The following is a 24,773-nucleotide window of genomic DNA, read 5'->3' as shown; positions in this document are numbered from 1 at the left end:
ATATATATATATATATATATATATATATATATATACACATATATATATATATATATATATATATATATATATATATATATATATATATATATATATATATATTCGTGTGTGTCTGTACACAAAATGTTACAGACTACACAGGTCCTGACAGTAAGGATAGGAGCATGTGATGTCTGAAGGCAGGGCTGTAGTGCAGACGATAGCTCATTATTCCAGCCATAATCAGCTGAAATGCATCCTGTTGAGCCGCTTCTGCTTAAGAGAGCATAATTAGAAAAGACACTTCTTAGATATGACATACTCAGCGCTGTCCTCAACATTATTTTTAGACTTTGAGATGAATGATTTGGTTAGCCCGATATCAGTTTGAAAGGCCTTTGATAGGTTAGCAGAGATGTCAGCCATAATGTTTAATGTCAAGACATACAGTATCATTCAGGACTTTATAAAAGACTCTAATAGGGCACTGGCCAGAGGGCGTGATTGTCATTTTAAAAAAATTACTTTTTTGTTGACTAGTCTGTGAATCACCTGGGAAAATCGGCAGAACGATTGAAAAAGCGATTAGGGTGACATTACCAAACAGTGGCAGCATGCAGGAAGCCATTGAGGCAGTAGGAACAAGTGCTTTTTCTGAGTCTGAATTTGATCAGTGACTGAAGGAGGATGAAAGCTCTGTGTTTAGCGTCGCGAACATGAGGTCAATGACGGCAGGCGCTTTTAGGACTTTTAAGAGCTTTCAGGGGTGAATTTCCACCACCAGGCTAAATGGGGACATTCAATTGCCCAAAATTGGCAGAAAATTGGAGGGGCCACCAACAGGGGGGCAAAAATTGGCTATAGGACAGTTTGAATGATTTGGAGTTGAATAGTACTGGATATGTATATAAAAAACAGTGCAAAGTGAATGATAAAGTGAATGTCATAGGAATGACAGATACTAATCCAGTACTGTAGGTATACGGTTAATTCCACACTGAAGGTTCCAGGATGAGGCATTAATGGTCAGATTCACAGTAACCTGGTAAATGACCACAAAGTAGACATTTTGAGTGCAACTTTATTGTTTTAAATTCAGCTCCCTCCTGAAACATTCATACCCATGTTACATTTGGGTAATCAAGAAAAATGTGATTGAACATGGAAAAAAAAAAACAATGACTGGAATATTTTTTGCTCAGATGAATTGGGCATTTTTTTTACTATTGACTTTGAAAAGAGCAGCATCATATTTTTTTTCATCTTTCAAATCAACGTTCTCCTGTCTGGAAATTCATAGGAGGCTTCCAAGATGTTAACACTGGGTACAACAAGAGATCATACGCAGAATCAATGCATGAACAGCCTTCTTCGTGGGTAAAGTTAGCATGCTTTCTGCTACTTTTGTTTAAATTTAGCAAAGGCACAGCTAAACGCAGAAGGCAGCACGTTTTGCGCGTATTCATGCTTTCTCGTGTGAAATTATGTGACGGTAGAGAGGAGTCCTTTTAGCACTGTTGTGCTTGTGCCTTACTCACCGTTACCCTTGATATCCCCCAGCTTCTGGCTGCTCAGCTGATTCTACAGCCTGGTCCCTTATGACTCTCACCCTTGCCTGCTGACAGCACAGACTATGACTCAGAGTTCTGCAAAACAAGTGCACTCTCCCCCACCCCTGCACCCACACTAAAAATGAAAAGAAATTTAAAAAAAAATCAGCGGCTACAATTATTTTTTTTCATAATAAGATTATCTTGAAATGTTTCTCTAATCTAGTATTAAACAAGTGTTCCTTCTTTAAATTGATGTCTTCTTAAATGTGTATTTGCAGTGTAGCTACTTGGGTATAGTGTGACTACTCACATATACAGATAATTATGCAGCAGGGTAATGGTGAGTAAGTGTCTGCGTGCAGAGTTGTGAAACCTATTTTCAGCTTGCGTAATTACACTTGTGGAACAACTACGTATGTACATAGCAGGTACTGTGTAGGTGGAGCACAAATGGTATAAGGTCCTCTTAATGTAAAGTGGAACTAATAATATTTTACATGGCCTCCTGTTTTTTTCTGAAAGATGTTTTCTTATTAATATTTTAATTATTTAATTCTTATGAAAATATATTAAAAAGATGTTGGGAAAAGTAATTTGCAACATTTTTTTTTTTTAAAAAAAAGACTTTTTAAAAGACATTTTTATCTTAAGATGTAATTTTTCTCAAGATTTTTTAACATGCACGACTGAGCTTAGAACAGTAGGTAAACCCCCAGCATCAAGGTTGCCCTCCTCATGAATAATCCTGCACTGGTGGGGATGAGCCGGCAGACCCATGCGGGGAATAAGAGGGTTTAGCTGCAGTAGGTTCGCATTTCTTGTTGCTACCACTGTGATACGAGTAGGTTGGTTTCTTTATTAAGACCCCCATCTGAACGGGATCCAAAGCAGGACACATGGCATATGTGTGTTACAGCACTGAAGGTCAGTGTAGCCCTGACTAATTCTGCATTTGGGTAACAAGTAAGAAGCACTCAACACGTGCAGCTTGGGCTTAACGCTGTGCTTGCGTCAGCTGTTTGGTTTTTTAAAATACGTTACCGTTGATTTAAAAATAAAATCCATTAATGGATTCAGCTTTTTCCCCTGTTTTTTTTTAAATAAGTTTTCTAAGCCCCTGTAGAATGGAGCTCACTGGCTGTGACTTACTGCTGCTCTCTGCAAGGGGAAATATTAGTTTTTCCCTCAATAGCTGCAGACAGAAAAATAATGAAGTTGCTGGTGTTGAGATTATTACAAATGCCAGCAGTCCTTTTCATGGATAAGTCATTTCTCATGTGCCAACGCAGGCCCAAGATGCTCCTTGTAAGAAAATCATGCTAAATTACATTCATTCATTCATTCATGCAATACATTACCAAAGCTGAGAAGACTTTTCCTACATCCATGCATACATACATACAAATATACATACTGTACATACAGTACATGCAATTAGTCGTAAAACGCTCTGCTGCTCCGTATGGTTTTGATGGTGTTAAAGTAGTAGTTTGGTAGGGCTGACGATGTCTTAAACTCTCCAGACTGCAGCAGGGGGCGTTCAGCTGGTACTTTTATTTTTTGACTGTTTACCCCTCGTATCTGTGCACGCATACAAACAGACCCGCAGCGCTGTTCCATGTGCCACTCTTGACAATGAATATTTCATTTCCTGCAGCTGACTGTGGAGGTTTTTCATTTTTTTCAGAGAGTAAATTCTGCAGATCCCGTGGGACAGGCTTGCATACACGGAGCTGTGTTGTGCTGTTTGCGGCGTCTGACCGCCCCGGGGGGGGGGGGGGGGGGGGGGTGGTGGCATTGCACAGGAAGATCAGCCGGGGTAAAGAAGGACATCTGCATTTTGCTTTTAAATGAAGCGCAAGACTAACTGACCCTCCCTTCCCCCACCGTCTCACATTGAACAATTAGCAAAATATATATTACACCGCTAGCGCTGCAGAATTGAAAGGGTATCGATTTCCCCCATTCAGCTTACAGTGCCAGCGCAGTGACGGGGACATGTCTCTGCTGTCTCTGATGCAGCGTTCGCCGGGGCCCCTTGGTTGATTCACACTTTAAAGTAGAACTAGTTGTACTTTCAGAAATGCTCGCATGCATACACACACACACACACGCGCGGGACGTGCCATCTTAATCCAGCACATTCTGTCACGAAAGCGGCCTTAGAAAAAAAAAAAACAGAAAAAGCCTATGAATTTGCAGCTGCTGAGAGTTTAGATCTCTGTTGTGCTTAACCAAAACGTCTGGAATATTTTAGTGTTTCAGGTGAGTGTTACAGCAGGCAGACACCTAAAGTGGTGCATGCTGGGTGGTGCAGTGGTGCGGGGGGGGGTTGTCCTATTTGCAAAATCATTTGTCATATTGCCTGCAGAAACAACTTTCTGGCATACTCCTGCGAACACGCCATACGCAGTGACTGTATGGTGAGGGCAAAAGGCACTATACAGTGGCACACTTCAGTTAATACAAAGAAATTGACAAATAACATCAACAATGTCTGCTGTCATACAAAGAGAGGGCTGAACTTCAGGACTTTTCAACATACATAGATTTTTGAAACTATAAAACTGGAGTTAAAAAAAGATGTGTGACAAAAAAAAATCACCGTACTGCTCGACAGGGGAAACTCATCATTTGTGGATTTATGATTTGTGGTTTTGAACATTCCCACCATCCCTCTCTGTTCCTGGCTTCACTTTGTTCCAAGGCCACAGAACATTGTGCCTGCCCACATTCTCTCATGTTTACTAAATTTTACACTCGTTATAGCACCGTTACACAAACATGCAAGTTAATCACTTGTTTATGGCATCATTAGCTGGTTTTTTTATTCAGAGTGTTGTAGTTTTGTGTCAGGGACGAATCCCTTTGCGCATAAATCCTCATTGTAGCTGTATTTTCAGCCTACTCTGTTTGCACAGATCTCTAGAACATACCCGCCCCCTCGCCCCCCTACTGTGAATAAGTAGGGGTTCCTGGAGAGACTTGTGCCCCGCCCTGTATATCAGTAAACCCTCCACCTGAAGGTAGCGGCTCTGCTTCCGCTTTGAAACGGGGGACGCTTCCCAGCAGAGCCGTGTGGGAGCGCGTACACGCTGTTCTCGCCGCTCCGCGGAGAGTGAGGAGCACACATCTGTTCCCGCAGAAGGCAAGGAGCTCACACTCATCTCAAATGGACAGGGGGTACACAGCAGCGAATAAAGCCCTTTAAATACCCCTTGGCAGTGGTCCCCGAGATTGCCTGCTGCATGGGCCCGGGGCCTGAGGACTAATCTCTTGGCATCCAAGTGCGCCACACATGTTGTGTGTGTGAGCTTGACACCCACAAGCGGGGGCTTTTGCTAGAGGATGAAGGAGAGACCAGGGCCGGATTAAAACTTTCACCCATCCAATAATCAAATTGAAAAAAAAAAAATGCGGACTGCAGATTGCGTTCCCATTTTTTTGCCTACTGACAAAATGTGGAGTGGTCATTACACAGAACTGATAACAAATTGCTACAGAGTTGGACAAACTTTTTTGAGTGGCCTTCGAAGCCTATGTGGTTCAAATGGATATTTATTTAAAACTTGATTTTATAGATAATGTATTTAGAGTCATAGGAACCTTCTGCTGAACTCTGACTGACCATGAATCTCCTATGAGGAGACAGCAAAGGCTGAGTGAGGTAACGTGATGTATTTTGATTTTGTGTTCTAGGGACTGTTGTATAGTAATATACTTGGCTTCTGTCAGAGTGCACAAGTTAACTTGTGGTAGGGCTTGAATAGCGTTATGCTCACATTCACTGTTGTGGGAGTGTTGTTAGCCTGGTCTGACACTGATACCCATTTAAATTGAATGGGTACACTTATGTTATATTGTGATGGACATTGCTCTGGATAAGAGCATCTGATAAATGCATGTAATGTAATGTAATGTAATGTAATGTAATGTAATGTAACATGTCTGCAACCGGTCAGTCCACTTGCTCTACTGCATGTTAGTTTGTCTCCATGTTGCAGGAGCATTATCGCAGGTTATGGTTAAGGATGTCTTGCTGTACAGATTTTCCCAATCCATATATAGCATGGATGGGTTGACACAACAGGCATGGTGAATTGGGATGGGCCATCCAGATGACGTCAATATCAGTGAATGTATGTAACTCAACACCCTAAAACACAATCTCTGTCTGTGTCTGTGTGGGGCTGTCTAGCCAAAGATTTGCAGTATATGGAAGGCCCCCTCAGTGCCTAGATACCAAAGTCTGTGCTCCTCTGTGCTTGTCCTGTCATTGGAGGTTTTCAGAGTTCAGAACAATGTTTTATATCAGTGGCACCCAAGACCTGAGTTTTTCATTAATGGAAATACCATCAACACTTAATTGAACAAGGAAAGCTATTAAAAGTTCATCAATGGGAACTGAGCTCATTATAGCTCTGGTGGTCTATTAATATAGCTTGTTAATAAGAGTGACCTGTGTGCACTGCAATAAAGGGCTGTGTTACACCCCATCGGAAAGAATGGGAGCAGATTTCGGCAGTCATTTAAGCTGGAGGGGCATGCGAGCGCTGTCAGAAACCCAAACCGACACCCTCTCAGCCAACACCGCACACGCTCGTCGTCCCGGCACAGGATCATCGAAATGCCAGCATTCTCACCCGAGCACGCCAACGGAGGAATGCCACGGCTTCCTTTATCGAGTATGTCCTGTGAACTGTACACATGTAGCATTTAAGCCGGTGAAATAATGAGAGAGAGAGAGAGCTTCGGCTATTCTAACATCAGCTGGAAGCTCTGCCCTCTCAGCTTGAAGAAAGTGCTCTCAGATGGGTAGCAGTGTTGCGCAGGGATTAAGACATTCAATTCTGAACCTCAGGGCTTTAGGCTCACGACAACCATTTTAACCTTGAGCAAGGACATTTTGCCTCGGTTGCTTTAATAACAACCAGTGTATACCTGTGCTATGTATTTGCTCAGCAAGTGTACTGTATGTATACAGTACTGTGTTGTATTTATATATACTGAGGATCAAAAATGTATCACTATACATGTGTGAAATATATGTAGCTTATTTACATTGATTAAATGTTTTTGGCTAAATGATGGAATTGAATAAATTATCATTTGTGACTGACCATGGTGCACCTTTTGCTGTTACTTGACCACAACGTCACCAGATTACTTAGGGAGCTGATGTAAGAAAAACACCAATGTATTCTCTTCAATAAGAGAACAACACCATTGTGCCATCAGTGTATTGTGCTGTCAGTGCCCTGTTGCTTTCTCTCTGAGGCTTCACAGGTAGGGGGATTATAACTAATAACAAATTCAAATTTAGTTTCAGGAAAAATATAAAATGTGTTTTTAGCGGGTACATTGGAATCTTCCTGATCAAACATGATGTGGGTAGCTTCAACATGCTGATTGACGTTTGTCGCTAGCAGGGTCTGCTGTGAGGCTGTCACCAGCTAAGCAGGTGTGAAGGCACCGTTTGAAGCATTTCATGTGATACATCTGTGATGCTGTACATTCCTTCCCCGCGATGGCATTTGCTGTCTTGTGGGATTCAGCCTCACAGCAGGGCAGCTCCAGGCCTTCATTAACGTAGGGCCATGCAGTGAAATAGCTGCCAATGTCTGGCAATGAAGCTCTGAGGTGACCGAATGCCCCTGCCCAAGCCATTACACTTCCACCATTTCTGCTGATTGACTGAGTGTGCACCAGTCACTCAGATAGCTGTAAGGGTGGTCTGATCTAAACCTCGATTCATGGCTAAAGAGGACTTAGCACTGTTGTGAATGCTGATGAAGACAATGATCTTGATACTGATGTCTTAATTTTAGCAAGGTGCTATGATTTGTGGTCTCCCACATCACAGGCTATCATCAATGGCCTGTGGCTGGAACATCTTGCCTAGTTACGAATCACTATGAAAACCCCAGATGGTGAGTAAGTGTGCTGGCTTAATCCAACCTCCAACATACCCGTGGCACAAATGCTCATTTGATGTGTTTCTTTCTGGATTGTGGCCAAGGCTGACATCCTACTCGTTAATTCACCTTTGACTATGCCCAATCACCTCCCTGACTAATGAGGCGTAAGTAGCCTCTTATTCAACAGTGTGGCTGGAACCCATCATGAAAAGTCATGAGTGATGACTTAAACGGACACCATCAACATTTAAAACAGTTTTGCCCAAAGCTTAAATACTTCGTTCTTCTAAAAACGTACAAAATACAGCTTCTGTGGGTACTCAATATGTATGAATTTGTGTATATTTATATAAACAAACACGCACGCAAGCATGCGCACGCAGACACACACACACACACACACACACACACACACACACACGTGTTGCCCGCCCGCTACAAAGAAGGTAAGGGAGGTCTCATCTGCAACCCGCAAACAGCGCCGCGAGAGACAGTTCTTTCCTACCACGAGTGAACGATGTACAAATACGCTACCACGGGTTCAAGGTGGACCTAACTCGCTTCCCTTGTGACAGGGGGGAGAATATGATCTACTGCCGCAAAATATCACGTGTCCGCGCATGACACCTCGGAAAACTTAGTTGAATCAGGACGAGCAATTTTACCATACAGACCATCAAACGTACCCTGGATGGCATCGGAGACTCAGGAGTGCGTAATTTTCCCATCAGCACAACCAATATTCTGTTCTGGGAACCTGGATGGAGGAGAGGGGAAGCATCGGAACAAGCGAATGTCATGACTGTACTATGCGAACACAACAATTAATCGAATGGATTCTAATTAATATTTAGCGTTATAAGGAACATCTAGTGAGAAGACCATAACTGTCTAATGGGAAAAAATCAAGATAACACACATTAGTTCAAAGTACGCAGATTTACTGGTACGGGATATATTGCTACGAAAAAAAAAACAGTGCAAACGAAAATGTTTTAATAAACCGAGGACACAGGTGGATCAGATATCAACGGCGCAATCTGAGGTTTGGGTTAGAAATAAGAAATTGATTAATACATCGACATTGTCCGATTACCCTTCCTGTAATTGTTTGCGGCGGGGACGGAATTCTCTCCAGCTGTTGTAATAGCCCAACAGCTGAACTGCATCGTCTCGGCTGCAAATGCAAACTATTCGCTCGGCTTCCCCGTTCAAGAGCCCGGCCACTTGAAATGAGGACCGCATCCCCAGCCGGTTCTGTCTGAAGCGAACTGGGGCCATTCCTGCGGTCTATCCCAGCCTGCAGTAAACGAAGGACGAAAAGTAGAGGAGAGACGCTTCGTTGTTCGTCGCTGTGACCATGGAGCCTGACACGAACCTGAGTGCGTCTAAAAAGACGGTGATTGCAAAGATTTTCAAAGTTCGCAAGAGGAGGGAGATGCTTTTCGTGCAGGTCTGTTTTATCTGCAGTGTCCTCTTCATGGCGTGGTGCATGTCAGCGCTTCTGACAAAGACAGGTGAGTGCAAGCCGGGAGAAGCTGATAAACACGGAGCTGATAGAGGCAAGGCAAACAGCTGAGAATTCTTCTGCAGTGTAGCCTAAATCGAGCAAACTAACTGGCCACGCACGAACTACCTCAACAGGAATGTATTTTCTCAGTATGGAAAGAACATATTTCAAGGACATGGACGTCTACTTTTTTTAAGGGACTTCTTAGCTCAATGAACCGTAGTATCATTTTCATATAAGCCATTTCCCTGTATCAGACAGGAGTGTCATGCATTCACCAGTTAGGTATTAGCAATTTCTCGATTTATTCCGTGTAAATCTTAGTATCGGTTGCTATTTATGCCAATTTCCCCGGTGCGGAAGGACATTTTCCCCATTCTTTAGTGAAATTAGCTGAATTAGTTGAAGACGTTCCGGAGGACTACAGTGTATGCTTATGTACAGCGTCCCGATACATTACAGGCAGTCACACAGACCTGTTTGGTGTGTATGGCCTTGACTCCAGTGAAATGGGTCAATGTATACTGCTCTGCGAGTTCGTCGAGTTCGTGTCTGGCTGTCTGTATGCCGCAGTGTAAAGGACGGCAAAGATGATGTGTGTAATTTAAGGGGGCACGCACAGTCGCTGATGCCGCAACAACCTGAAATGAGCTCCAGTTTGTACTAATCGTCTTAGGGTTGCCTTTGTCGGATGAGTTCTGTTATTCTACAGTAGTTTTGGTAAGTGCGCTGCGGATGCTGTGACTTGGGGAGTCGGCGCCGCTGGGTTGCTGGGGGATGAGGAGCGTGGCGTTGCCGCAGCTGAGGCTCGAGCGGAGGCTCGTGCGTTGGCAGCAGTGGCTCGTGCCGGGCTGCACACAGCACTGCCCCGCAGATCACCTTCATTGTTTTCAACTATAAACTGCTGCGCTGAGCGTGAGATCAAATGCAGTACCAACTTTTTTTTGTAAACACGATCTGCCTTGGCGGCATATAGATACGTGCATACGTGTAAAACTTGCAGTGGCAAGTCTTGTGTGTATTGGCATGCGCACGCACACATGCACATTGACAACATATGCTCAAGTCCAGACAATCACGCACTTGCATATACATACAGTAATTTTTTGTACCATACATTAACCCGCTCACACAAGCATGCACATGTAATCACGCAATACACGTTCTTTACCGAGGCCAAATTAAGAACTATCATTCAAGTGCGTCCTGTTTTATATCGAGGGAGGGGACTACTACAGGATGAGAATCATAGCTTTGCAACTGCACTTGAGAAAAGACACTACAGTCAAAACGCACAAGCTAATAAACCTGTGGCTTGCCTGTGTGGAAGCACAAAAGGGCTGCTTTTTACAGAATATTAATGTTTTATACTTTGTTTATGCTCCCCTGTGTGGTGTGCATCAAACTTTCATTAGCACGCCACTCAGCAGTTCTCTGTTTGTGCACAAAGCCACTTTAATCCTAAACCTTCTCTGCCTCCACACAGTGTCTGCCTCTGCACGGAGCCCTGTCCCCAGACCTGGTGGCATGTCATGGTGAAATGGTTGACCTGCATTATGACTGGCGAACATCATATTGTTGTTGCGTGTATTCAGAACAGATATGTCAGAGTTCATTAATTACATTAAAATAACAAGGAGCTTAAAAGATTATACTGGGAGTGATATCATACAAAGAGGAGTAAATCTCTTATCTCAGCAGAGCATCTATTAGGGGCGACGCAAGCGCTGTAACCATTTCAGCCAAGTGCGCATGTCTGGATTCAACAATGGCTTGGTTGATTGTTGTTAGTTCTGAGTCGAACTGGAGACTCCTCAAGTACTGACACCACTGTCTTGTGGTTGGGTGATACGGAAGTGCATGATCAAAGCAGCCCAAAGTTTAGACCCTTTCTGTTTCTCAGGCTCTATCAAAAGCCGTTCAATGTCAAATGCTGGCATCTCTCTTGACTGATCTGTAAAATATTTTATTATGCTCATGCTTTTAACCAAAAACTGTGAAGGCCTGGAGCTTGAGAAAATGTGGTTATTGTTATTGATGTTACTGATGACATGCAATCACAATATAACCCCTCCTCACAGATGCAGATGTAAGATGCAGAACGTTGCAGGTGAGTATGACGTAGGTGTTGAGGAGCGGCACTTGTCAAGCGCGCATTGGAGTTGAGCGATGGCGCAGGTTATGGGGCATTTATGGGTGTGAAGCGAGATTAGTGGCGTGTTTATGTTGGAGGGGCTTGGAGACAAGAAGCGACAGTGACTGATGGAAGTGATTTACACAGAAGGGGGCGGGTGCCAAGACGGGTCTCGTTCTCTCCCGTCTCCTGGGTAGAGTGAATATAACAGAACGCCCTCGGCCACCTCTGAGCTGGCTCGCGCCGTGCGTCCATGCTGTTGCCTCCCTTGTCGGGTAATTTTGTCGGGGTCAGATGCTGTAGTGAGCAGATGGACATGTTTTTGAGAATACGAAATTAATTTGGTCAAGGCCGGGTCATTGTTTCTATGCAGCTGTTGCGGTTATTGGCAGACCTTGCAGTAATCTACCTTGCAATATCTGCAAAAAGTTGTAATGTCAGCTTTTTTTATATGCTTATTTTCCCATTTAAGTGCCATTACAGAATCGCCAAATTGACATTAAGCTGGTCCCACCATAACAACCATTGCGCTTCTGTAGGAATGCTCAAGCAAAACAAGTGCAATCCCCCAATGCACTTGCATGCAGCCAGTAACTTTTTTTTTTTGCACTGTGGTAAAGTAGGCGCTCATTGGAGGATAGGGGCTACTTCACTGACTTCATTTGAGAAACTCGTGGGTGCCAGATGAGTCACTGGGTGCTGGAAAGAGTTGTGGCTGGGGAACCACCCCTATTCCCAGTGGAAGGAAGCCAATTAGTTCTGTCACTATGGGATCCCACTTATTGTTGGTTACATCAACTTAACCTTATATTAGAAGGTACAAAGATAATTAGCCCATCAGATATAATTGATTTATAAAGTTTGATGATGCCAGTGCTTAAGTTTCACTTCTGTTTGATATATGAGAAGTAGAGACATAAAGAACCATCCAAAGATGTAAAAAAGCAAATTTTTAATCCTTTGCCATTGGTAGTTAAACCCAGTGAGTCTATTTCAGTGTTGCTTGTTTAAAAGTCTCCTTGTGAAGCTTCAGCTAATTGATGTTTTCTCATTTAAAACCCTGAGAAACACAGTTTCCAGATTGAGCTAATTTGTAAGTTTCTAATTTTAATCACTGGCATCCATGAGCCTAACCATTTCCAAAAGAAAGCATTTCAAATTAAGGCACTATTATTGCTGAAATTAAACCTATTTTATTGATTAGCTATTAATCTATTATATGGAGTCAGTCCATGGCATATGTAGTGGATGTATAACCATTTTCCTTTGAAATATTTGTGCTATTGAATAGCTGACACAGATTTATGAATACTTTATCACCATCACTTAATGTTGGACGTTGGTTCTCTTACGGTAAATTGGCTGTGGTGTTTTATAGCAGTATCATCATATCACTTCTCCCTCTGCAAAGTTATTATGATTTGATGAATGATGATGAAACCTTTATCTTCTAGGACATGGGATGACCCTGGAAGAGAGTCCATGGGCGAGGGGGCATTGGGGACGGAGGCTAATGGCCATGATGAGTGACAATGACACAGAGGAGAGGAACTGCACAGAGCCAGGTAGGAAAAAAAGATTTTGATTCCACAACACCCTGCATATCTTCCTCTGATCACCTACTTTAATTTATAAAGTCAATATGATCTTTTTCATGTATGGAGGTATATGCTACCAGGTATGGCATACAGTTCCATGTATAGAAGCATATGGACAAAATCATTTTTTTTTCTTAGATGAATGGGTTATGTGTGTGTGTGTGTGTGTGTGTGTGTGTGTGTGTGTGTGTGTGTGTGGGGGGGGGGGGGGTGGGGGTGGGGGCATGATGGCCCTTTCCTCTGGAGTCCGCTGTCAGCTGCTGAAAAGGGAATGGTGTTGCAAGAGGTGACAAAAAGGGAGGACAAATGGGACGAATGACATTCCTGGCCATACGACCTTGTACCCACAGGAACGGGGTTTGGATCTCGTAGCGGTCTGAGGCATAAATAAGTCGCTGTGTTTCTGGTTGCAGTGTGCAGCCTCGAGTGCTGTTTTTAGATCCTTTCTGACACCGCTTTGACCCAAAGACCGGGAGGCCGTTTCCTCATTAGTCCTCAGAAATTGAGAGGCCAGGGCTCGGAAAACCACAGGGAAGCTGGCACCCTGTGATTTCACAGGCCAGGGAGATGCAATTCTGACCTGCTTTTTGGCATCTCCCAAATTCTCATCAAAAGAAATGCAATTTTGTTGCAGAGTCAATGGACTTCATGTTCTGTGGCATAGGGAAAAGGAAGAGCAAAAATTAATCTGCCGTCACTGCAGTAATGAGCTGTTTGCTAGGAATCGGAGCTGGTCTGCTTTAAGCTACAGCAAGCAGGAATCTTGCTAATTCTGTCCCCTTTGAGGTCCAGTTATAAGTGAACTCGAGGCTCTCGGTTTCCCAAGTATAAGTGTGTGTATGCACGCAGACTTCATGTCAGCTTTTGGACATCAAGGTTGCAATGTATCTTGCGTAAAAAGTAGATTGCAAAATATTTAGAAATTCGTAGTCAAATTCAGTTTGATTACTTCAAGCTTAAGTGAATATTATTGTCTTTGGCCGAAATGTCTAATTCCAGAGTTACCATGGACACTTACCAGAATGAGATTTGGTAAGTGGCAACTAGTGATGGGGACAGCCAACTGTTAAACTGACCCCATATTAAAGAATGGCCATATGGGTGCAATGTAATCGGGACATGGCTTTTGGGAGTAAATTCATAATACGTTGGCAGAGAACCTACTTTAGGGATGGAAGTCATCTAGCAGTTGGGTGCACAGCTGTCCAAAGTGGAGCTCCAGTTTGTAACTGGTGTGTTTAGTGAAGACTTGCACGCCAATATGGCTCTCACCTGGACTAAAGTCGATTATTACAATATGCTTAGGCTAACATTGAGCAAGTCTTACTTGCTTACCACTTGCTAGTCTTACTAGTGTTACTTGCTATATTAATTCTGTGGTACCTAACATGAACAAAAAGATGCAAAAGTAATTCCCCATAACAAAAGACTTCAATCTAAGGGACCAAGCTTGAATTTTGATATCTCATACCAAGTGTGCATCAAACAATGATGACTTGATTAAAGATGAATATATTCTGCTGTGGGGTGGTCATTGGGCTCCCATTCAGTTGCATCTAGTGTTGATTGTGAGAACTGCTTTGCCAGAAGGCTACAAAGCAAATGCTACAGTCTCAGCTGAAGCACGGCTGATGCTGGTTTCCGATGTCTTGAACTCGCTACACAGTTAATTGAATACTGTAGAGCTTTGACAGACAACTCTCATTGCAGCATAGCCTCAAGCTAAACACCCATTCAGAAGCCATAGCGCGGCGTTTCTGCGCATGACCAGAAATGAGAGGTAATTTAGGGTTAAAATGCGGTTATGCAACTGGATCAAGACAGGGTCATGTCCTTCATACTATTAATGGTATGTTAACTCTGTATTTAATAATTGTCAGTAGCTGAGCTAGGAGTTAGCATTGTTAGAACGGGTTAGATTAAGCATGTGAAATGCAATCATAGATTTATATCACCATAAGAATCAAAACCTGGATCCATTGTTTTAAAGGGCATATATTAAATATTATGCACAGGCATTGCCTGAGTCATGGAATCGGTTGTTTGAAGTATTTACACACTTGCTAGCCCGCATGCTTAGTTAGGTTCTACTGTCAACAGTACATCCATGTAGTATCTTATTCTCCCATTCCACTGCTTGCTGTGCAGCTGTTCTTTAGGACATAGAGGCATTTCTCCAGAAGTCCTCTGTCAGTGTGTGATGCCTGTGCAACACTGCTGTTTTTCTTCTCTGCCTCTTAACATCATGCTACCTTTTATTTAATGCCTTCTGGTGTGCATTCTCTATTTCCTACTGATCTTAATTTTAGATTGCATTCTAAATTTTACGCTTGTATTGCATGAGTTTGCATTGTAATTGTAATGCAGTCAGTTGGAAATTCATCCCATAGTTCAGAAAGAGCTGTATACCAAATCTATGCAGGATAAAGGCCAAATATACACAACAAAAATTCCTGGCTTCATATGGCTCTCACTGGTTGAAACACTATTTGGCCATTGAGTGACTGCTATACTGAAGCTAGAAAATGGCTGCACTTTCAGTCTGATGGGGAGTTTGCTAAATTACAGACAGTGTAAAGGACGTTCAATGTCATTGACAAAAACTGTTGCGTTGCACCAAATGGCACAATTAAAATCTGTAATATTTGATGTGGAAGATCAATGAGCTTTGCCACCACCAGAGAAATCTTTGTTTAACATTTATGACAGACTGCATGGAGGAATTGCAAACTGAATTTGAAGTGATTCCATGATGGTGCAGTGGAGCAGAGGGAACAGTGTATCTCATACTCCTACATGTACTTCACGGTCTTGATCACAAACTCTCGCACTGAGGCTGAGAAACTATCATCAATCATGAAGCATCGACCCTAAATATTTGAACGATTACACTTGTTCTCCATTTGTAATGATCCGAACAGTGAAAACAGCTTGGTCACACGCAACTGGAAATTGGAAATTAGGCTGTTACCTAACCACTTGCAGAATTATTACACAAAATTGTTTTTGTTTTCATATATTTTCCTTGTGACTCAGAACCAGGAAAGGGATTTCTTTAGCTTGAGTAAATCAGTCATGAAATACATGCTAGCTGTGACCACTTTTTTGTCATCAGTAAATTCAGTTGGAGGTGCCCCATTAATGTTCCTAGAAGTATTCTTACAAACCATCTGTAGAGGGCATTCTTTTTGAGTTCATATTACAGAAATACATTGTTAGTCAACCCTATTTTAGTCTCGCTTTATATGAAATGGAAAATATGGCACACATTCCTGGGCAAGAAAACAAGTGGGGCAATCTAGTAGCCTATCTTTTTTTCTCTGTAAACCTTATGTATTGATCAGCTATCAGGTATTGATGCGCGGTGCATGTAAATGGGGGCTTTTGTTTTGTTTCTGTTGAACTGATGTTGCCAACCACTGTTGCCCTTAATCTCTACCATCTTTCATATCTTTTTCCTTTGTTCTTTTCTCCAGACCTTTGATGCTTTGATTAATTTATGTATGTCTTATACACCATTATCTTTAGTTTTTTTATATGCTTGTATACAGAATAAAAGCATATCTGAGCACAGATCCTTGAGGGATTCCACATAATATTTAGTCCTCCTAGCTCATGAGATGAAATTGTTCTGAATTTTATCCAGTTATGTAGTTATTGATTTTTAGGTGATTTATTATTTAAAAATCTTTTCTCATTTAAAATATAGATCATTTAGAAATATTCTGAATGTAACTTTCTAATAAAAAGATAAAAAAACAATGTATTCTGAGCAGAGCAGAACTGAGAATGATCCTGTGTATTGGCAGAGAGATGTTTGCTTACTAGCAATGTGTCTTCTGTGAGCACAATAATATTTTAATGCAGCACTTAACATTCCCCCTGCCAGTGGAAATGTCCGCTGTGTACCACACACATGCCTACAGGCTATCTCATGTTGCATGTAAAGATGTATATCATGATAAACATTATGCAAGACTATTCTGGCAGTGCTGGCTTCATGCTCCACTCTTTTTTTTATATGTAATGAAGGGACTTTGAAAATGGCATTTGTGATAAAATGCTAAATGCTACAAATGTTTAGTGTTCCTACTGAGTGCACCACACTAAGTGCATCTTAGACACCAGTGTATGCACACCAGTTCTAAAGCAAGCCATTCTTTGTGTTATTAGGTGGTTAATTGAACTATATCTGGACCTGACGTAGAGTTCATTGGCCATGTAGAAAGCTTGGCTGTTGTCAGCTCTCACCTCCTGTCAGGAGGATTCATTGTTCTGACCCACCATCAGTGAGAACCGGTACCTTTTCAGACTAAAGGTAGCCATGAGGTCAAATGAACACAAATATATTCAGCTTACTTAGTTGATCTAAAATTTGTCATCACATTGATTGTGCTTACAAAGGCTGGAGTGGCCAAGTATTCAGGGAGAAAGAGGGTTAAGTATGTGGCAGTAAGCACTTTTAGTTTCTCTCTGTCCTTGTTCTTTTGACTCACTCTGCATGCTGGGCTCAATTAATCAGTGTTAATTGAAAATCTTGGTCTGACGTCCCTTGACTGCTTACTGTTGATCTGACATCCTTTTGTTCTTGGAGGTGTGTTTTGTGGTACCATAATGAGACAATCCTTTGTTTTTGAACATCGGCCACCTTTAATTCATTCCATGCAGTTCATTGACATAAGTCGGCAGATAAAGTACTGAAGACCCTGTAGCAATAGTTGAGTGAACATTAAAATAACATTTTGGAAAAATCTTACTGGAAAAAAAATAATTTGGTACATCACTGCACTGTAACATAAACACTCCTTCGTTCACTGATTTCTTCCACAAAGAACCTGGGAAAATATGGAATTATGGTCAGTCGGGCTCTAAATCATTTGCCATCAACATGTGCAGTTACAGGACACATTGAAAACAAGTGTGGCTGCAATGGTTCCCCAAAAGGTATTGACAATTTTTTAATGTCATTTGATTTTAGATACGGTTATTATCATAATGGCCAACTTTCATGTGACAGAAGTATCCCAGAGTTATGGGCAGTCTATTTTTTTTTTCCTTCCTAAAATAAGTGTCCATCTACATGTTATTGTTTAGTAAAAGTAGTAGCCATAATTTGATGGGTTTTTAATGCCTCTCAGTACATTTTTTTTTCCTTTAAAGAAAATCAGTCTACTGTTTTCATCCACTTTACTGATCGTAATTCACCTGACAGTGCAGTTCAGTGTTGAAAGACCGCCAAGATGAAGCATGATGGCGATGTGGGGGGGGGACAGGGAAGGAATGCAGCTGATTGAAAAGTGCTCAAATTCGAGCCCATCTGGATCGTAAACATCTGCACCTGCTCAACCTACCTTTTAAAATTTTGGGTAACGCAGAAGCATTATCCCTGAAAATAAGATCCAGCTCGTTTGTCTCAGCAGCTGGTTCAGTAGCAACTGAATGAGCAGAACTGCTACACAAACATATTTTTAGAGCAGCTACTATTAGCACAAGATAGACCGTAACATCTGAGACCTAATGTGTTAATGGACTTTTCCCCCTCGAGTAGGTGATATTTACTGTGAAACATTGTAGTTTCAATGCTCAAGTTTATTGTGATCCAGTTGTTATTGGCACTGCATGCAGTTGAAGCTTGGCAATTATGACTGAACTTTATGAAGTTAATTTGGAATAAAAATATACTTAATGAAAAGTATAATTGCAGACATTTTCATGTTGTATGATCACCCCCTGAAATGCGCTACTTGCAGGGATTAGCAACCCAATATACCAAAAGCCTCTTCACCTCATAATGAAGGAGAATTTGTATCATAACTGGGTCATTCCTATGTGGAGTCCCCCCCCCCCCCCCCCCCCCCGCTTGCTGGTGAAGTTGAAAGGGGCATTACGTATTCAGGTTGCATTTTCCTGTCCTCTGTCCTTCCATGGTCCTGCCCCTTCATCTCATTTTTGTGTTCTAGTTTCTAGTGCATCTGATTATTCATCAATTTTGACCAGATTTGACAGGTTATCTTCCCAGAACCCTGTTGAGGTTGAAGGTCAAGGTCACAGATTTTTGCAGGATTAGCAAGCAATCAGATAAGCATGCAAAATGACAGTAAAGTTGTACATGCCTCATTTGCGACTTCCATTTATATGTATTACATTAATTGTATATTTATATAATTTTCCATATTTTGCAGACAGGTTTTTCTTGATTTATGATTGCCAACCCACCAGTGACTGGCCCTAAATGAATTAGCATGTAATTATATGCATTACATAAAACATAAAATTGCAAATTGCTCTGCCATAACAGATTATATTGATAATTCTTTCCAACATCTAACCCATTCAATGAAGCAAACCTATGACATTGGATGTTATTGGGGTGGGGGCATATCAAAAATCTTTCCTTAGGGAAGTATTAATGTGAAACCTTTGCTGACCTTGACTTTTTAAATTGACCCTTAGCTTTAATTGTAGAAATCATGCTTACTTGAAAACAAATTAGTTCTGCGGTGTTTGTGATGATCTGCTGCTACCCTCACATCACTGTAGTGGGTACACTTTGCTTTGTTGAAGTGAGTTCTTCACATGAACGTTGAGTTCTTTGGGCTGTCTGTATTATGAAATATTTAATCTATTCTATACACTTTATTTGTGAAATGCTTATGTATGTGTCATAGGGTAATGAACACATAAGTGGCGGAAGGGAGACAGCATTAACATGGCATGGTGAGGTTTTTTATGTTTTGATGTATATCATTTTCAATTTGATTACAGTCATCTTAATTTTAGTGTCTTCTTGAACAAAAATTGCTTATGGTCCTTATAGGGTATGATCAGATTTGGAAATAAAAATGGTTATTTTTGGCTTTGGTAATAACTTAAGATACTTTATCACCAGGTCACCACATACCACAAGGGCTGTTGAATGTTGTAGTTTGAAATAGTGTAGTTTATCTTAATTCAATGTTCAAACTGAAACGTAGCCTAAAGTTGTACTGGGGGAGAAATTCTGTAAAATAAATATAGCTTTTAATATCGACCCAAGGCATGATCCATTGTGGAGATGATGTCCAAAATGTGAACCTAGTGGCTAGCGTCATTTATTGTAGTGAATAATAATTCTTTTGGTAACCAGTCAAGCAGTCAAATGTGGCCATTTTTGCCTCTAAGAATTCTGTCAATTTTAAAATGAAGGTGATACAGAAGGGAATTTTTTAGACAATTGCAGGAACCCCAGCCCTGCAGTTGGTATTGCCAGAATGCTGTGAAAAGACTTCCCTGCTGGATCCAGTGAACAGCCATTTAAATGCATAACAAATGCCAATAAAATCAATTTAGCCTGAATGATTGCATTTCCCTGCTGGAATTGGTAATGAAATGTAGTACTTGGAGTTCAGTGTTCAGTTTGAGAACCATTTTCTTATATCAGTGGTAATTATAATGCCATTGAAAGGGGAGAAAAGTGTAAATGCTTAAACTTATACGTCAAAAAGGACAATTTATTTTCCGTTTATATATTTGATACACAGTCCTCAAGTGAAGGTTACAGTGTGATTCATTCATTTGAATGTTCTGTTTTAGGATGCTTTGCTTTGAAACTAGGTGCAGGTGTGGCCAAGGATAAGGTCAGGAGCGGACAGGCTTGGCTCAGGAACAGCCTACTATTTACAGCTACAGTACAAAACATCACAGTATGAGGTCTTTAGAAATTTTTCATTCATCACAGCCACAGAGCCAGTCCTCTTGATTCGCAGGCAGGCAGTCCAACCATTCTCTAGCCAGTGGGATTCTTTGATGTGATCTGTAGTAAAGGCTGTGACTAAGTCAACGTGTATGGGCCTTGGGGTAGCTCACTAATCTCATTGCTTGTCAGTGACCCATCAAAATTGGACACCTGAGGTGACCGTCAATTCGCCATATTGTTGCATGATTTGTTTAAGACAGTTTTGATATTTCCATGACTGCAGCATGTTAGTTTTTGACCACAATTCACATACATAAATGCCTAGCACATAGGACTCATCAGTGTCTTTTGTCTCCGGACCCCTCATTTCATCTTATGTTATGTGGTCATTCTGCAGGCTAGTTCAGTTTTGTGCTTGCTTACTAGATAGTGGTTCATTTAAACTTGATTAGAAAAATTGATCTGAGCTCAAGTTCTATGTCCTGTCTATCCAGATGTGATTTTCAGACATGCAAGACTCACTTACCATCATCTTGTAATTGTAATTGGCTTACTTCCATTTGTTGCAAGATGCAAAATATTGGGCCTGATATGCACTCAATATTATTATTATTTTTTTTTTGACAAAAATGCATCTTAGTGTCTGATGTGCGGTTGTTTGTCAAAGGAGTAAGAACAGTTTTTGTATAAGGACAATTGTTTATTTCATTGAATGTTTATTTCAATCAAATTGTTTGCTTGTAATTTGCAAATGAGTGGATCTAATTTTTGACTTGATTAATCAGTGTCAAATTTGGTTTGCGCATATTATGGGTTATACTCATACCATATCAGTGTGTGAAACTTGAATTGGGTCCGAGTTCATTTTCTCTGGTCGACACTGCCGTCATAAAATGCAAGTTTAGCCATATAGGCATGTGGTAAAATGTATGATTTCCAAAGGAAGTATGCAAGCATGAAGAAAATTGTACTTGCAAAGCAATTTCCAGGTAATTACAATCAGTCATAGATATGATTAAAAAAATTTAATATAAGAAACAATTGTTACCTTAGAGATATTACCACTTACTGAAAGGAAAATATGTTTGCATGTATATGACATCAAGATGTATTTTATTTGTTTCATATATATACGCCATGAAACAATTACTTAACTACTGTGTATGAAGTTTTTTTTTTCCCTGGGTACCTTTTATGGGGTTACCATGGCAACAGACTCCATTCTAAAATGTGACCCATAGAGTGGTGCTGTATGATATTGCTGTTACTGTGTCCAATGCTGTTACTGCATAAACTGCGGCTGTAGCATAAACTGCGGGGAGGCATCCAGCTGTCATTGATGAAATCGGACCACACAAATTGAGCCAATGATCTAACCTTTCTCCTGCTGCTTCTCCAGCCCTGTGTTTCTAAACTGTGAAGAGTGCCGCAGAGTTGTGTTTGATATGAGGCAACTCCTTGGCTGTTTTACTGTCTAAACATATTTTGGTCTGATAAAAATCAAATGTAAAAGAGAGCATCCCAGAAAGTCCAGCGAGACTTATTTGGTTTATATGGCGCTTCACTGGTTCTGAAGCTACACCGAGAACATTACATGTCTAGCGATTAATAGATGGCCAAGCGATCATTTTTGTTGCAAACTCACTGGTGAATGCACACTTTACTTTCACTGTAGTTCTAACATTATTTTTGGCCAAACCATTTTGTTCACTGTCTGTCAGTGTAAACGATGTGTTCTTATCAACTGCAATGCAGCCTTTGCTTTGACCGCCTTGCTTTTATATCCTTAAACCCCCAGATCCTTAGCAAAGCCACTTTAATCAGAGTTAAGAGTTGCAGTGCAGAAGCAGAATGAGCTGTGTATATTATTTCAAAAACTAACGTATACTAATATACTAATATACTACTAATATATACATGTGTCATGTATGTAAGATTGAAGATTAATGGCATTGCTGGGGTGTAAGAATCCCTTTAAGGAGTGCCAGATGACAAGATTACGCATTGGAAATCTTACTCCTAATCTCCAGGGATTACCATTTTCCTTCCCACACACCCAAGCCCACCACCGGAACACCCCACCCACCCCTTTGTCTTGTTTTCACTTTAAGCTCACTCCGAGAAGGTGGAATCAATCTGAAACCATGCCACGCATTTCCTGGATGGCTCAGCTCTTTTTTTTTTTTTCTAGGTTTAGGAGGTTGTGTTCAGTTGAGCTACCGGTTCAGCATTCCCAGAATCCACTTCACTTCACTCTCGCGGATCCTCTGCCACTGACCGTGAGCTGGACTGCTGTCAGAGTAGTGTGTGCTGTCACTTGCCACGCTGGATGTGCTGTATCTGCATGCAGCCCTTCTGGGATATCAATAGATTCATGAGCAGGTAGCTTCGTATTTAGTTTCATCTTGAGTTTGCCTTTTATATGAACAGAGTTCCCTGTGCTGGTCCCAATACCTCATTTATGTATTTTTTTTTATATTAACTGTCAGATCATTGTTGAGAATCTACTGAAATTCGGTCTCCGTTGAATTTGTACATCTGGTGTAAGTAAACAGAAACCCTGCACTCTCTCCTCCCCAATGTTTTGGTTTTAAAACTGGATGATGGAAGGAACATTGTGACCTTTTGCTTAATGAAATGGCCTTTCCCGGGACAGCAGACCCGTGTGTCATGCACACCTAGCGTGGACATCTCAGACCGAGTGTGCAGACCGGCGCGTATCCAGCTGTATCCAGCTGTATCCAATTAATGTGCTTATGATGCATTGCAAAATGGAGCTGAACAATAAAGCGAGGTTTTAGTATGGCTTGTTTTGTAGTATGTGGTAATCCCCCCCCCCCCCCGGGATTTTGATTACAGTGGGGTTTCAGATACGGCACCGCATTAATCTTTAGAAGGGCTGTACATGCCCGTGTCCAGCCCTGGTGAGAGGTGAGCGCAGGTGAGTCGCACGACCGGTCACCGCCCCGCTGTGAGTGGGGAGGTGCCGCGCGGTGCTCTGTTAGTGCCACGTTTCTTTTTTTGTTTTTTTTTTTTGGTGAGAGTGCCGCCGCAAGTGGCTGGATTTGCTGAGTACTACTCCAGGTCTGGGCAGATGTGTATGAGTGGGCGTGGGGATGATGAACTTGAGCCTGCCACGCAAGGCACCGGCTCCGCGGCCATAAGGAGGATGCTTCCGGAAAGGAGATTGCACAAGCGTGGATTATGCCACGCGTACTGGAATCCAGTGCTTTCGTTCTCTCCAGTGAGTGTAGCCTCTGAAGCCTGAGATGAGTCAGGCTTGAGTTTGCCCCATACCCCCTCACCGGGGCATTTCAATGTGTTTACCTTGAGTGGAATTTCGCCTCATGATGCCTCTTTGTTTTTATATCGTAGTACCATGACATCTTAGGCCTAAATAAGCACTTATTAATAAGCAACTGAAATTTCTGTCGATGAAAAGACTTTAAGATGAAATTGAGCTGTTTGAATGATCTTTTTTTTTTTTAACTAGATCTGTACATCAGTCTGATCAATCTTTATTTCCCTGTTGGACACTTTGTTAGTACAACTGTTGGTTAGAACGTAAGAAATTTACACACAATGCACCCTTCGAAAAACTCTGAAGTCAAGTAAGCGGTCGTCCCCTGTTTGCGTGTTACTTTATAATGTAAGTGGATACTACTAGATCATCTGTTTCATGTCCCAAAATCCAGTTGTTGGCACACCTTGGCCAACTCCATTCTGAATTCCATTTGGATTTGTGTGTGAATAGGAGCCGAGGACTGAATTTCCTCCCTGACTTTGCGCTGCTCAAGTACAGCCTGTAGTTCATTGCGGAGTCCAGCCCTCGGTGTGTTAGGACGGGTTGGGGGAGACTGACAGCTTGCGCCGTGCCTTGCACAGTGGGACTGAACGCGAGCCAAGCGGAGGATCTGCTATTGACATGGCTTCTGGACATCATCTGCAGCATACTGCGTCTTCATCTTAATCCAGCAACAGGGAAGTGGAATGTGTTCCGATTTAGATCAGTTTATATTTGTATTGGAGGTTGAGAGAGGGCCTACAGATGTATGAGGTGAAGGACTTTGTGTGTATATCTGTACAGTATAGACTGTGTCTGATTTATAATGTGCATTACTACAGAGAAGTAATCACTAGAGGGAAGTTAATTTTGAAGGATGTCACGGTGCCACATTCCATGATGACAGTGTGGCCTGGACCATCCAAGGGTCTTGACACCTCCTTCTGGTCCCAGATGTTGTAGGTGTGTGTTAACCTGGGTGATATCCTCTGGTAAATGAATCCTTTAATATCTTATAGATATGTTTTGGATAGTTGGGTAATGTAACAAGTTTTGGTCATGTTAGATTGCACATAGCTGTATAGGTTTAGATTGTGTTCCATTGTAGACTGTGTTGGTGATT

General features: G+C 41.6%; 1 protein-coding gene across 1 annotated transcript in view; it reads left to right on the top strand.

Annotated features, from left to right (window-relative positions):
* The first annotated feature begins 7,928 nt into the window (after positions 1 to 7,928).
* The window catches only part of slc24a4b (solute carrier family 24 member 4b), a 35,843-nt gene continuing 18,998 nt past the window's right edge, over positions 7,929 to 24,773 (top strand). Inside the window, exons 1-2 of the mRNA XM_036549829.1 lie at positions 7,929 to 8,967; positions 12,549 to 12,659. Coding sequence (XP_036405722.1) covers positions 8,811 to 8,967; positions 12,549 to 12,659 — 268 coding nt within the window. The 5' untranslated portion in view covers positions 7,929 to 8,810. The remainder of the gene's footprint in view (positions 8,968 to 12,548; positions 12,660 to 24,773) is intronic.

The sequence above is a fragment of the Megalops cyprinoides genome, chromosome 17 (genome assembly GCF_013368585.1).
Source record: "Megalops cyprinoides isolate fMegCyp1 chromosome 17, fMegCyp1.pri, whole genome shotgun sequence".
Lineage (NCBI taxonomy): Eukaryota > Metazoa > Chordata > Actinopteri > Elopiformes > Megalopidae > Megalops > Megalops cyprinoides.
Note: the sequence above shows the minus strand (reverse complement) of the source record. Positions and strands in the feature narration are given on the sequence as shown.